The 15,096-nt window shown below is 35.7% G+C and overlaps 1 protein-coding gene across 8 annotated transcripts in view; it reads right to left on the bottom strand.

Moving 5' to 3' along the window:
- Positions 1–15,096, bottom strand: part of CLCN3 (Cl-/H+ antiporter 3) — a 78,746-nt gene that overhangs the window by 23,259 nt on the left and 40,391 nt on the right. For all 8 annotated transcript variants that reach the window (XM_034442665.3, XM_034442661.3, XM_087875150.1 and 5 more), the window contains 4 exons: positions 13,608–13,771; positions 11,352–11,451; positions 2,134–2,321; positions 217–339 (listed from right to left, as the gene is read on the bottom strand). In XM_034442665.3, coding sequence (XP_034298556.1) covers positions 217–339; positions 2,134–2,321; positions 11,352–11,451; positions 13,608–13,771 — 575 coding nt within the window. The remainder of the gene's footprint in view (positions 1–216; positions 340–2,133; positions 2,322–11,351; positions 11,452–13,607; positions 13,772–15,096) is intronic.

Below are 15,096 nucleotides of genomic sequence, written 5' to 3' on the forward strand. Positions count from 1 at the left end.
TTCCGAGAGCTATATTAATATATTTCTTAATAATATTTGAGAATATTTAAAATTTCTATCCTAAATTGCAATCTTCATGACAGCCTGATTTCTTTTATCAAATTCTAGTTTCTTATTTCTTCTATAAAACAACAATATACCATTAGTTATGTACAGCAATATTTTTCATAAATTTATTTTCAGCACAGTTAGGGATAACTATAATTCATTTCTTACCTCTGGTATCCCTGATCCGCAAGCATACGGTGCGAACACCTTTACCAAAGAAACTGCTAAGAAAGCAAAGCTCAAAGCCCAGAAAATGTACATTATGTAGTTCATTATATAGGAACCTGGTCCCTAAAACCAAACAAAGTAAACTTTAGTAAATCACTTTTTATTTTTCAAATAGACTCCCAGCTTTAAAAGCAAGCTTACAAATACATCACACTTTATGATCAAACATGTTATTTAGAATGTAAATAATGACCTATGACCATTTGACCTGTGATCTTGACCTATAACCATTTGCTCATCAACCATTTAAAGTTACAACAGTGTTAAATGTATGGTGGTTATGACTGGTCTTCAAGAGTTTTGTGTCCCTTTACCTCCACAGTGACATCATTCCAATCTGGGTCTTGGCAACTGGTTCACACTTACAGCCATAGTACCCCACAATTACAATAATACTATTTGTCATCTTCTGTGCAGCTTTCTCCCAAATGTTAACGGGGAACCTGGCAAGGAAAGTCCCAAATCACTGGGATAAATCTTCTCCATTGTGCACCCTTCTCCCCTTCGGTGCTAGATCCATGGTGGCTTTGTACATCTTCCCCAAACCACATCATGGTTCTTGTGAATCCCTGATTCTCACTCTACATTTACACAACCTTGCCAACCCATGCCTCACACACCACCCTAACACCTGCTCTTGACCTTCACTGCATCATGCCTCCTTGCACACCCTCTTGCTCTTTTCCCCACCTGAGCAACTACTTACTTGTCTACTGGCCTGGATCTTGCAACTTCCTACCAGTTTCCACACTGTTTTTGTTTGTGGGAAGCCAGCAGGAAATTGCCTTGCTTAATGATTCTGGGATTTGTTTTTAACAATAGCAACCCGGACTGCAGGATTGCTATTGCTAAGCAATGCAGTTGTAGTTTACAATTACATTCCTTCACAAAGGAAATTCTGGTACCAGGCTGCCATAAGTAAAAAAATTACCTGTGTTTATTGTCCAAAAAGTGGTTTACAGCATGCAGGAAAAAAATGATAGGGTAAGTTTTAGTGATGCTGTAAGGAGACAACATATATATTACTAACTAAAAAAAATTCAACAAAATCCATGGCAGCCCTGAAAATCCCATCGCACAAATATGATTAATAAAAATGCCCTTTAATATTTTGTGATAAATAGCTAATCCACTACAGAAACAATGCTTAATAAAGTATCATTTTGTCTTTTGGAAGGCCACTAAAACCTGGCTTTTTATCCCAGTGTTGGACAAGAATGAGGATATATGGAATTGATTGTGGGGCATCCCAAAGGGATGACTGAGGCACCGAGGTTTTATTTTTGATAATTTATAATATTATAGTTCTGGTTTATATTGTCAATACGAACCTCCCAGAGCTGTTTTAAGATATACAGCCATACAAATCTTTTAAATAAATAAATAAATAAATAGCCTGGAGACTAAAACATATGAAGAATAGTTGCAGGAATTGGGTCTCGCTAGTGTACAGAAAAGGACTAGGGGGGACATGATAGCAGTATTCTAATATTTGGAGGTCTGCCACAATGAAGAGGGGGTCTATTTATTTTCCAAAGCACCAGAGGATAGGACAAGAAACAATGGATGGAAACTAGAGAAAAGCAACCTGGAATTAAGGAGAAACTTTCTAAAAGTGAGAACAATTAACCAGTGGAACAGCTTGCCTTCAGAAGTTGTGAGGGCTTCATCACTGGAGGTTTTTAAGAAGAGACTGAACAGCCAATTGTCTGGAATGGTATAGGGTCTCCTGCTTGAGCAGGGGGTTGAACTAGAGGTCCCTTCCAGCTCTATTCTGATTGATCTAGAAAAACTTTCCTATTGTTAGATAGGGTTTTCTTATCAAGGCACTGATTTCTCTTTAAAGACTTTACTTACCTCTGCTTGACCAATTATTAATTCTGCCCATGTTTTCCATAATGGACATTTATCTCTCTCTTCAAATGTTGTTTCATTAGATGCCCAGCAACACTGTTCATGATTGAACCACAGGGCACTAAGACAAATGCCTTCCTTTAAATCAGTCATCCAATCTGCAGCAATATCTATCAATCCAGCCAAAGCACCTAGTACATAAATACAGAATGTTCTATACTTTCAGAGAATAAACATACTCAAAATTATAATATACTAAAAACACAAGTCTTACTGAGGTTGCTTTTTTGTAAGAAAAAAATGAAATATTAGAGCCGCAGTGGTGCAATGGTTAGAGCACAGTACGCAGGCTACTTCTGCTGATCACTGTGCCAGCAGTTTGACAGATCGAATCTCACCAGGCTCAAGGTTGACTCAGCCTTCCATCCTTACGAGGTCAGTAAAATGAGGACCCAGATTGTTGGGGACAAGATGCTGACTCTGTAAACTGCTTAGAGAGGGCTGTGTAAAGCACTGTGAAGCGGTATATAAGTCTAAGTGCTATTGATATTGCTATAAATGATTTTATAAAAATACTGACACATCATAACTATGTCTTTATTTTTCATGTTAAAATATTGAATATTACATAGTATCAAGACCAGTGGGACTTTGGAAAAAATAAACATATTGTATAAAGCTTTATAATCATGCTGTTTCATGCTGGTATTTATAATTAAAATAAAATTAGTGTAACAAAACATAATAATATTAGCAATAAATAACCATACAATTATAAACATGTTGGAAGAAGGAATTCTAATGAATATAGTAATAGATTTGATTCTGGTATTTCCATTCATAAATGGAGATTGATGTAAAAATCCTGATTTCTTCATTCCCCATTTTAACATTTCATTATTAGTTCCTATGTTAGTTTTTGCTGGGGCAAACCATAAGCAAAATCCGTAAGTTTACAGATTCAGAAGTCTGATGCTTTGGGGATAAATAAGCAAAGAAAGCAACCAACGATACTGAGTCAACCAGCTATTACTAACTTGGATTACATGCTTAATTGCTCATTTCATAATTAGATATGCATGATTAAGGCATGCATATTGTAACGTTACAATACCAATGCATATTATTTCTAATGGACCTATGTACTGTATGCATGAAAATAATGCGTAGATTAATATAATTTCTGTACATTCTTTTAAATAAACAAACAAAATTATACTATCCAAGTTACTCTTCTCTGTAACACTTCTCTATTTGTGAATAAAAAGGTAAAGGTTCCCCTCGCACATATGTGCTAGTCGTTCCCGACTCTAGGGAGTGGTGCTCATCTCTGTTTCAAAGCCGAAGAGCCAGTGCTGTCTGAAAACGTCTCCGTGGTCATGTGGCCAGCATGACTAAATGCTAAAGGTGCACGGAATAGGTGGTCTCTATTTTTCTAGTTGCATTTTTTACAAGCTTTCGAACTGCTAGGTTGGCAGGAGCTGGGACAAATAACAGGAGCTTACCCTATTAAGCGGCCCTAGGGATTTGAACCGCTGAACTGCCGACTTTCGATCGACAAGCTCAGCGTCTTAGCCACTGAGCCACCACGTCCTATTTGTGAATAGTCATCATTAAATATGTTTCTAATTTCTTTTAATTTTCTAACACATCTGACAACTCCTTGGGATACTGTTCCTTAAAATAGTTAACTTCACAGTTTTTTGGAGGACAAACAAAGATGCAGTAGAAGAATAGGCATAATTCCATGTACCATGCAATATAACTATCAGAATTCAAATCATAGCTAACATATTTAAATATCTACAGGTAGTCCTTACAATTACAATGGAGCCCAGAATTTTAGTCATAAATTGTTGTGGTTGTTGAGACACTATGACAGTCATAAAGTGAGTCACTATGGTTGTTAGACAAATCATGTGGTCATTAAGCAAATCATGTGGTTTTTAACAAATTCATACTTGGAAACTAGCAAAAAACACCAGAAACTGGCAAAAATGTTGCAAATTGTAGTCATAAATGCAAGCCTGTTTGCCGAATGCTGAAAATGCAATCATATGACCGTGGCGAGGGGACCGTGGCAGGGGGACATAAAAAGGTATGAGACCGAGGAGAAACCGGAAGCATTGCGGCGGAACTGGCTGGAGAAATAGCAGGCTCCAATGAGCTCCACGAAAATCCAGCCGGACAAACTGCTATCGGGGGGGTCTTCGGACCAGAACTATCCTGTAGGGACAGTGAAGGAGAGGTGCCTCGGACGACCAAGAGGAACAAGCAAGTTCCTCAAAAGATTGGAGGCTGCTCTTCAAACCGGCGGTGGGGGTTGTGGCCATTGAAAAATGACCGCTCTGAAGCTGGGGCAACCGGACTAAGTTGTTTGTGCAGGAGCGGTGTCTGAAAGGAGTGCTGGTACTGGGTGAATGACTGGCCAACTCACAGGTAAAAAGAAAAATTTTAATAACCTTAAAAGGTGTCCCGGAGCAGAAATGAGTGGCTAATTGGTACTTGGGAAAGTTAATGGAGGGAGAAGAACAAAGAGGAGGTTAAAATACTAAAGCCCAAGAAAGAAAATTTTACAACTGGATTTAAAATTGAATTTGGAGAAACTAAAAACAACAAAAGAAAAAGAAACCTGAGGAAAAGAACTCTTTATGTGGATTTAAAATATTTTTGACCATTTTATTTTTAGTTTGTTTGTCCCCAGGATCTGTTTGTAATTGATTTTCTAACTTTTTATTTTCTTCAGACAATATGTTATAATCTCTCCACTTATCTTTATTTCTTTTTGCAATATATGCTATTATAATCCCCCTTAAATATGCTTTTATGGTATCCCAGAGGTTTTGTAATGAGGTGTAGTGTTTCTTGTTGTCTTTAAAAAATAATTCCAATTCTTTTAAAATTTTTTGGATATATTCTTTTTCTTCTCATTCTCATTGAGAAAAGAAGAAAGGGAAGTACTAAATAAGGAAATAACATTATTCGAACTTAAAGAAGCAATTCGGAAGCAAAAAAGGAATAAGACTCCAGGACCAGATGGGTTGCCAGGGGAAATTTATAAACACTTAGGAGATTAGATAGAATTATTACTATTGGAAATATGTAATGAAGTCTTGAGGGAAGCAAAGGTACCAGAATCATGGAAAGAGGCATACATTACCCTGATCCCTAAAGAAGGCACTGATAATAAACAAATTAAGAATTATAGACCAATCTCATTGTTAAATTTGGATTATAAAATTTTTATGAATATTATGGTAGAATGGATAAAAAAAATACTAAATGAGAAGATACACACAGACCAAAAGGGATTTCTCTCTATGAGACAAATTAGAAATAATACGAGAATAATAATCAATATACTGGAATATTATGAGGTGCACCCAGAGAAAAAAGTGGCCCTTGTCTCCCTGGATGCTCAAAAAGCTTTCAATAACGTGAATTGGGAATTTATGGTCCAACAAATTAAAGCCATGAAATTTGGAGATAAATTTGAAAAGATGATTGAGTTGATTTACTCTACACAAAAGGCAAGGGTAATAATAAATGGGGAGACCACAAACCTGTTTAAGATAACGAAAGGAGTTAGGCAGGGCTGTCCAATGTCACCTCTGCTCTTTATCCTGATCCTAGAGACACTACTACAAAGAATTAGGCTAAATGTGGAAATAAAAGGAACTAAAATTAAATAGGAAGAATTCAAATTTGCAGGCTTTCGCAGATAATATGGTATTTGTCATAGAGGATCCATTGGAATCTGGATCGATATTATTGCAAGAGATAGAGAAATATGGGGAGGTCACAGGCCTCAAAATTAACAAAGAAAAAACTAAAATGTTAGTTAAGAATTTATCAGAGAGAAAAAGGAGAACTTGAGAAAAGAATGGGGCTTCAAATTGTAAAAAAAGTGAAATATCTAGGTGTTTGGCTAAGAGCAAGATGCTCAGCATTAAAAAAGGATAACTATACGAAATTAATACAACAAATAGGGAAAGATTTGGAAAGATGGGGGACGTTACAACTGTCATTATTAGGGAAAATCGCAACGATTAAAATGAATATTTTGCCAAAATTGTTCTATCTATTTCAAACAATCCCCATAAAACTAGATAAGAATTTTTTTAAAGAATTAAATAAGATGACTATGAAGTTTGTATGGGCAGGAAAAAAGGCGAGGATAAAATTAATTTCACTTCAGGATAGTAGAAGTAGAGGTAGCTTTGGACTCCCTGCATGGGAGACTTATTATAAAGCAACAAGTTTGGTTTGGGTTAGGAATGGATAAATTTAAAGTACAGGAGAATTCTAACATTGGAAGGACACGATCTTCAGATGGGGTGGCATTTTTTCATATGGAATGCCAGAAACAAGAAACATTTATATTTCTATAGACCTACATTGCGAGATTCACTGATACAGACCTGGGAGGGAATTAGGAAGAAGCACTATTTTAAGATACCGGGCTGGCTATCCACTATGGAGGCAATGATTCACCCTAACACATTAGACATTGGTAAAATATAACGAAATTTTGGATAACAGGGGAAGATTAAAATCCAACCAAGAATTAAAGGAGCAGGTAATAATTATAGACTGGTGGCCCTATCTCCAGCTACAATCAAGATACAAAAAAGATTTAGAGGAATTTGGATTTGAACCAAATTTAACACAACTAGACAAATTATTAACAGGCCCGGAAAAGAAATTACTATCTAAAATATATAATTATTAATTAAATTTTGATTTTGAAGATTAAATCGTAAAGGGGCCAATGATAGCATGGGCTAAAAATGTGGGACATAATATTGAGTTAGAAGATTGGGGAAAAATTTGGAAGAAAAACTATACATTAACAAAATCCACCGCATGTAAAGAAAATCAGTATAAAATGTTCTATCGGTGGCACTTAGCCCTAACAAGACTTGCAAAAATATATCCCAATCTAAACCCTAACTGCTGGAAATGTAAAAAAGCAAAAGGTACCTTTTTTCATGTATCGTGGCTTTGCCCAGAAATTTTTTAAAAAAAAAAAACTGGATTAAAATACAAAAATGGTTAAAATAAATTACACATTGCCAAATAGAATTGAAGCCTGAACTGTTTCTTCTGGGGATCATTAAGAGAAAATATCCTAAAAAGATTAAATATTTGATCATTCATATTATTACAGCAGCGAGAATTGTACACGAACAAACCTGGAAAATGTCCACTACACCAACAGATTGTGTAATAATCCAGAAAATTTTTGAGTGTGCAGAAATGGACAAACTTACTATAGAATTAAATAACAAGGAAGACTCGGAATATTACTCAACCTGGGAAAACTGGTATCAATGGATAGAAAATAAAAATAGGAAATATATAGATCAAAATAAATCATAAATTGTGTTTACATATATTCAATCAAAAAGGAATATTTGAGAATATATGAATAAAGTTAAGATTTGTGTACTATTGGAACAACGTTGAATTGTATCATGGATGTATTTTTGTTATAGGTGTATTTGTATTAGTATTTTAATATTTTAAATTTTAATAAAAGGTTTTTTGAAAATTAAAAAAATTAAAAAATATTTTTGACATCTTGGATATTTAGTTGCTCTGAGAATATCGTGGATTTGAGAGGGACATCTGCTGGTAGAAAGTGAGTACTGCAATATTGGTGGGAAGACAGAAGAAAAAACAGCAGCTGTGACCATGATTTAATCTGGAATCTGTGAGAACTTTTAAGGAGTATCTGTTTTTCTGAACTGTTTGGTTTCGACTGTCAACAATTGTGGAAAATAACAAAGCTTTAATTTGGAGTGGATTGGATAAATATTTGAATTGGATACTGTTTGGAATTCAAAAGAAACTATATGGACTTTGGAATTTCAATTAAATATAAAGTAAAAGTGTTAACAATTTTTTAAATTGACAATATGGAGTCTTGGATGTGTAAAGAATTAATTGAGATGTTTAAAAATATGTGTGAATCACTAAAGGATAATAAAAAGTTAGAAATTTTGCTGGAACATACAGAGCAGGAAAAAGAGTATAAGTGAGGAGCAAGAAAACAATATTGAAAGAAAAGGAATTGAAAGCAAAAAGAAGTTAGATGATTTCACTGGGATTAACAGTGGCAAAAAAAAAGAGTGGATGGGGGAGAATATTCCCCCCAAAAGAATCAAACAAAGGGAAAAGAAGGAAATAGTGGAAAGAGACTAGGAGAAAACTTGGGGAGAATTATTTGAGTAATATATTTAAAAGTGAGAAAAAGGATTCAGAAAAGACATAATAAACATAAAAAGAAAAAAAAGAAAAAAAAGAAGTCAAAAGGAGGAAATTATTAAGAAGTGGAATTTTGGAGAGACCAAGAGAAAATGGCTATGTTAGTAGATTTAAGGGAATTGTATTAATTTTATTAATTGTGGAAGGTCAATTAAGTTAAAGGATTTTAATGTAAGAAGTCAGTATAATGATGTATATTGCTTATAGTAAAACAGAATAGCAGATGAAATATGAAATGGTAATTGGGTTTAATTATGAAGACAAATTAAGAGATAAAATTGAAAAGTTAAAAAGTGGGATGGGGATTTTCAAAATATATGCTGTAAATGAAGAAATAAGATAATTAATTGAGGTTATTGTAAGAAATTAGGAATCAAGGGCAGATAGATAGTGATACTGTTTATGTATTATGTATTAAGAAGAGATAAGATAAAGAAATATGGAAAGAATATTATGGCTAAAATTGGAAATATGTAAAAAAAATTTGGAGGAAAAAAAAGATGAAATAACAAGACACAGTGAAAAATGATGGATTTGTGATAAAGACTTATATAAAAGGGATAAATATGGAAAAAGCAATGTATAAGATGTGACCTGGTCAACACTCTGTTCATAAAATATGTATAATGAAAGAAATATTTTAATAAAACTTGTTTACAAAAAAGTTATGAGACCGGGTTGTAAGTAGTTTTTTCATAAAGTACACTGTAACTTCGAACAGTCATTATATGACCGATCATAAGTTGAGAACAGCCTGTAATTTAATATTTCTATAAGATGTTGGGTTATCTGTACCTTTGGGGATATATACTGGTCCATATGACTAACTTGCAGCCATATAACCTCTTGTATTTTTATAAATCGTAATTACGTTTCAAGAAACAGGAAAACAAGTAAACAACTATTAAGCCAATAGATGTCCATATAAATTGAAGAAATAATTGTAACAACACTTTTGGGAGAGTGAATTGCAAGTGAGTTACTGAAAAATGTAGTCGACAATGGACATTAGACACACAGTTCTTGATAACATGAATTTATGCTGATATAGTGCATGCTGATATATGAGGAACTTAGTATTCCAAAAACTGGGTTCTGATAAAAACACAACTCTAAAGGAACTTTAAATTTTAGCCTCAACTGCAATTCCAGCATTTCCTCCAGGTTATCACTAAATTCAGGACTAAATCCTGTTTTTTAATCTTAGTTTAAAAAAAGTAGTTACATTGCATTCCCTGGTTAGGATGTCACAAATATGTAGAAGTTGGAAGAAACAGAAAGTACAAAGTACTTGAACTCATTCTTCATTCATGCTCCAATGAACTGAGGGTTTGTTTGTTTTTGTGGAAGTAATATGATTCAACAAGCTAAAAAGTACAAGTCTTCAACAGTTATCAAGTATTTTGTAACCATTGCTTCAGCTTCTAAAAAGTTAAATGGAACTTTACAAGTTGCCTGACTTGTTCTGTGCCTAAAAGAAAAAACGTATGTAATGCACATATTTTATTTGACATGAAAGAGAATACAATTTTTTCTCAACCAGCAATACTTTTACATTTTATGTTCTACCATACATCCACAGTATTTTAGTAGAAATGAAATGTGTACTATGAAAGGAACTCTGCTAGTTGGTCACTAAGTGACAAGATAAAAGTCACAAGACAAAATGCTACATAGATGGTATTTAGCCCCGGCCAGACTAGCAAAGATATATCCCAATATACATCCCAATTGTTGGAAATGTGGCCACGGTCAAGGCACCTTCTTTCACATGTGGTGGACATGCCCCGAAGCGAAAGGATATTGGAATAAGATCAGGAGGTGGCTATATGAAATAATTGGCGAAGATATTGAACTAACACCAGAGATATTTCTCCTGGGAATAGTAAAGAAGCCATATGGAAAGGAAAGATACATTTAATGATCCACATAAGTACAGCCGCCAGATTGGCATACGCACAGTACTGGAAAGAGAAAACTCAACCACCAGAAGAGCTCACAATTAGGAAAATAATGGAGTGCGCAGAGATGACTAAATTAACTCATGAATTAAATGATGATGAGAAGTCAGTTTATTATATTATGTGGGAAAGGTGATACAAGTGGATGCATGATAAAATGAAAGAAAGACTTAAAGATGTGTTAAACAATTGTCAAAAGTGATTTGAAATATTACCAAGTATTATTTATGTAAATAGTTAAAACACTGCACATCCGATACTAACTGAAAATGTCATTACACTTATGTTTTTTATGTTTTTGTTTGTATGTTTTTCTTTTTTGTTTGTAAAAAATCTCAATAAAGTATAATAATAATAATAATAAAAAAAGTCGCAAGACCATGCCTGTGTTTACAATTTTACTTCAGCTTTCCTTCACTCTAGAGCAGGAATGTCAAACTCAATCCCGTCGCGGGCCACATGAAGAGTTTGTTTGCCGTTGGGGGGCCAGGATGGGCATGGCCTGGTCATCACGGCCGACTGAGTGGGCGTGGCTGGGTCCTGGGAAACAGGGGCTGGTCCCTCGCCATCTCTGGAATGGCCCCACGGGCCAATGCTGCAGCCTATTGCGGGCCGCATGTTTAACATATCTGCTTTACAGTATCAGAAGAATATAATCACAAACAGCTAGATGAGCCCAAATGGTGGGGAAGATTTCTGGAACTGAACTCAGAGGGAGCTGAGGAAAAGGACAAATCTTATAACACCTTTTCTCCACTCCCCTGTCCTTTCGAATGTTCTCCCCATCCCTGGGATAATTCGCAAGAAGAGTTACTTTTTTATCATTATTGGAACTTTGAACAGTCATTGCCCAAGGCAGTTGCTAAGCAAGGTCTTCCTATAGATGGAATCTTGAGCTTTTCCCTCGGAGTAGGTTTCTACTTGATTCAACATAATTTATTTCTGAATCGAAATATTTAGGATTATATTATTTAAAAAATGAGTTCCTACCTGATGCCAATCCAGTTAGTGTCACAACCAGCCATCCTGACCATGCATCATACAAACTCTCTGTCATTTCCCATGCTGATTCTTTTTTCTTGCTATTGATCTAGATACAATATATAGTTTAGATTAACACAAATCTTATTTTTTTTAACAAAGTAAGATACAGTACAGGTAGTCCTCAACTTATGACCACAATTCAGCCCCAAATTTCTGTTACTAAGCAAGACAATTAAGTACGTTTTGCCCCATTTTATGACTTTTCTTGCCATAGTTGTTAAGTGAATCACTACAGTTGTTAAGTTAGCAACACAGCTGCTAAGTGAATCTAGCTTCCCCATTCATTTTGCTTGTCAGAAGGTCACAAAAGATAATCATGTGATCTCGGGACACTCAACTGTCAGACATACATGCTAGTTGCCAAGCATCTGAAATTTGACTACATGACCATAGGGACACTGCAACGGTCGCTAAGTACAAAAAACAGTCATAAATCACTTTTTTCAGTGCCACTGTAACTTTAAATGATGAATGGTTGTAAGTTGAGCACTACCTACACTTGTTTTGTTAAACTCAAGAGAGGCAGAGAACAGTGAAAGCAATGATGAGCTTCTTATGGATGGATGGATGACCAATATCTTGTTTCAGAAGGCGGGCAAATGTTTATTTTTTCAGATGAACGTACAGTTGTGCTCATAAATTTACAAACCCTGGAAGACTTTATGATTTCCTGGCCATTTTTCAGAGAATATGAATGATAACATGAAAACTTTTCTTTCACTCATGGTTAGTGTTTGGCTGAAGCCATTTATTATCAATCAACTGTGTTTACTCTTTTTCAATCATGACAACAGAAACTACCCAAATGATCCTGATCAAAAGTTTACATACCCTGGTGATTGTGGCCTGATAACATGCATACAGGTTGACACACAGGGTTGTGAATGGCTATTACAGGTAACCATCCTCACCTGTGATCTGTTTGCATGTAATTAGTGTGTGTGTATAAAAGGTCAATGAGTTTCTGGCCTCCTGACAGACCCTTGCATCCTTCATCCAGTGCAGTGCTGCACTGACGTTTCTGGATTCTGAGTCATGGGGAAAGCAACAGAATTGTCAAAGGATCTGTGGGAAAAGGTAGTTGAACTGTATAAAACAGGAAAGGGTTATAAAAAGATATCCAAGGAATTGAGAATGCCAATCAGCAGTGTTCAAACTCTAATCAAGAAGTGGAAAATGGGGTGTTCTATTGAGAACAAACCACGGTCAAGTAGACCAAGTAAACTTTCAGGCACAACTGCCAGGAAAATTGTTCGGGATGCAAAGAAAAACCCACAAATAACTTCAGTGAAATACAGGACTCTCTGAAAATATGTGGTGTGGCTGTTGCAAGATGCACAATAAGGAGGCACTTGAAGAAAGATGGGCTGCATGGTCAAGTCCCCAGAAGAAAGCCATTACTACGCAAATGCCACAAAGCATCCCGCTTACAATACGCCAAACAGCACAGAGACAAGCCTCAAACCTTCTGGCTCATCATTTGGAGTGATGAGACCAAAAAAGTGATGAGCTTTTCACCCACAACCATAAACGCTACATTTGGAGAGGAGTCAACAGGGCCTATGATGAAAAGTACACCATTCCTACTGTGAAACATGGAGGTGGATCGCTGATATTTTGGGGATGTATGAGCTACAAAGGCACAGGAAATTTGGTCAGAATTGATGGCACAATGAATGCAGTATGTTATTAAAAGATACTGGAGGACAATTTGTATTCATCAGCCCGGAAGTTGCGCATGGGATGTACTTGGACGTTCCAACATGGCAATGATCCTATACACAAGGCCAAGTTGACTTGTCATTGGCTACAGCAGAATAAAGCGAAGGTGCTGGAGTGGCCATCTCAGTCTCCTGACCTCAATATCATTGAGCCACTCTGGGGAGATCTCAAACATGCAGTTCATGCAAGACAGCCCAAGAATTTACAGGACCTGGAGGCTTTTTGCCAGGAAGAATGAGCTTTACCATCTGAGAAGATAAAGAGCCTCATCCACACATACCACAAAAGACTTCAAGCTGTCATTGATGTTAAAGGGGGCAATACAGTGTATTAAGAACTGGAGTATGTAAACTTGTGATCAGGGTCATTTGGGTAGTTTCTGTTATCATTATGATTGAAAAAGAGTAAACACATTTGAACTATTAACCTTAAACAGTTTATAAAAGCATCAAGAAAAGTACATTTAAGTATTTTAAATACCCTTCTGTGTCTCTCTCTGTCTTTGCATTTTTCTCGCACCCAATCAATCGTGTGGAAATCATCATAGGTTCCAACTCCAGGAATGGGCTCTTCAAGGAGATCCAATAAATGTGTTGTACTGTTAATACTGCCTCCATTTGTCATTGTATAATGAGTTCCTGCAGCTGAAACAGAATAAACAGTGACTTAGTCCTGTAAAAAGGAAAATATATAATTCAGTAGCAAAAGGAAATGGGAAGGTAAATACACACATACAGACACACATATTACATATAAAGTACAAAGAAAAAAATGGAAAATATACCTGATGAATTGAATAGGTGGCAGTGTCATGCAATGGAACAAAAGAGGTGCTGCAAGGTTACAAACCACCCTCAGGCTTCCCTTCCATGCACTCAAAATAGCTGTATTAGAGGATGTATTATATTTTTTAATTCAAAATACCACTTTCCTGCCAGATTATTTTGATTCAGCATCAGCCTGCCTCAATTACACTGAAAAGGAAGCTCCATTGTGAGGATATATCAAAAGGATAAGCAAGTTTTTTTGGATGTTATATGGAGAAATCTTCATTCTTTTGAAGTTTATATAAGTTTAGTTTATATAACTTCAAAAGAATGAAGACTTCTCCATATACATTGTATGATTCAATATATTGAAAGGTTAATTGAAAATCTATGAGCCATGAAGAATCAAATACTGTAGATTACTATTTTACTTTTTTTTTTGCAGTAACAATATTTTCAAAAAATAAAAGACAGACAATGCAAAGATGGCAAATGCTATAGGGCACAAAATACTACTAAGATTTTGGAGGGCAAAGGCAGTGCCATATAACGACTTGCCTTTCAAATGTAAGTCAGGATTTTACCCTGAAATACTGTAGAGTGGAGGTTGCAATTGCTGTCTTATTACCAGTGCTGAACAAAGAGAAAGCCACCACTTTAGTTAGTTTCTCTTGGGGAAAGGAGGTCATTTTCCCTGTTCTGCATCAAGCAACAAAATATCTTGAAGCAGCTTTAGTTAGGATAGGCCAGTCTAGCAATCTAAAAAGCATTTATTTATTTGTTTGTTTGTTTGTACAATTTATATGCCGCCCTCCTCCGAAGACTCAGGGCGGCTTACAATGCACTTATAGCAATAGCTTTCATTCTTTTGTAAATACCTGCTTATTAGGGCTTTTGGGCCCCCTTAAGCGGTGTTTCTACAAAATCAGCTTATTGCCCCCACAATCCGGGTCCTCAATTTACCTGCCTCGGAAGGATGGAAGGCTGAATCAACCTTGAGCCTGGTGAGATTTGAACTCACACTAATTGCAGGCAGCCGAGTGCTACGTAACAGCACTTAGTCCGCTGCACCACCAAGATGCACCTTGGTGGTGCACTTTAAATAGTAAAAGTGCCATGCTGACATAAACAATTTGCTAATCTCATTTTTTTAAAAAAATTAGACACCAAAATGCAATCTATACAGAAGATAAATATACAAG

The sequence above is a fragment of the Pantherophis guttatus genome, chromosome 8 (genome assembly GCF_059756535.1).
Source record: "Pantherophis guttatus breed Tessera chromosome 8, ASM5975653v1, whole genome shotgun sequence".
Classification (NCBI taxonomy): domain Eukaryota; kingdom Metazoa; phylum Chordata; class Lepidosauria; order Squamata; family Colubridae; genus Pantherophis; species Pantherophis guttatus.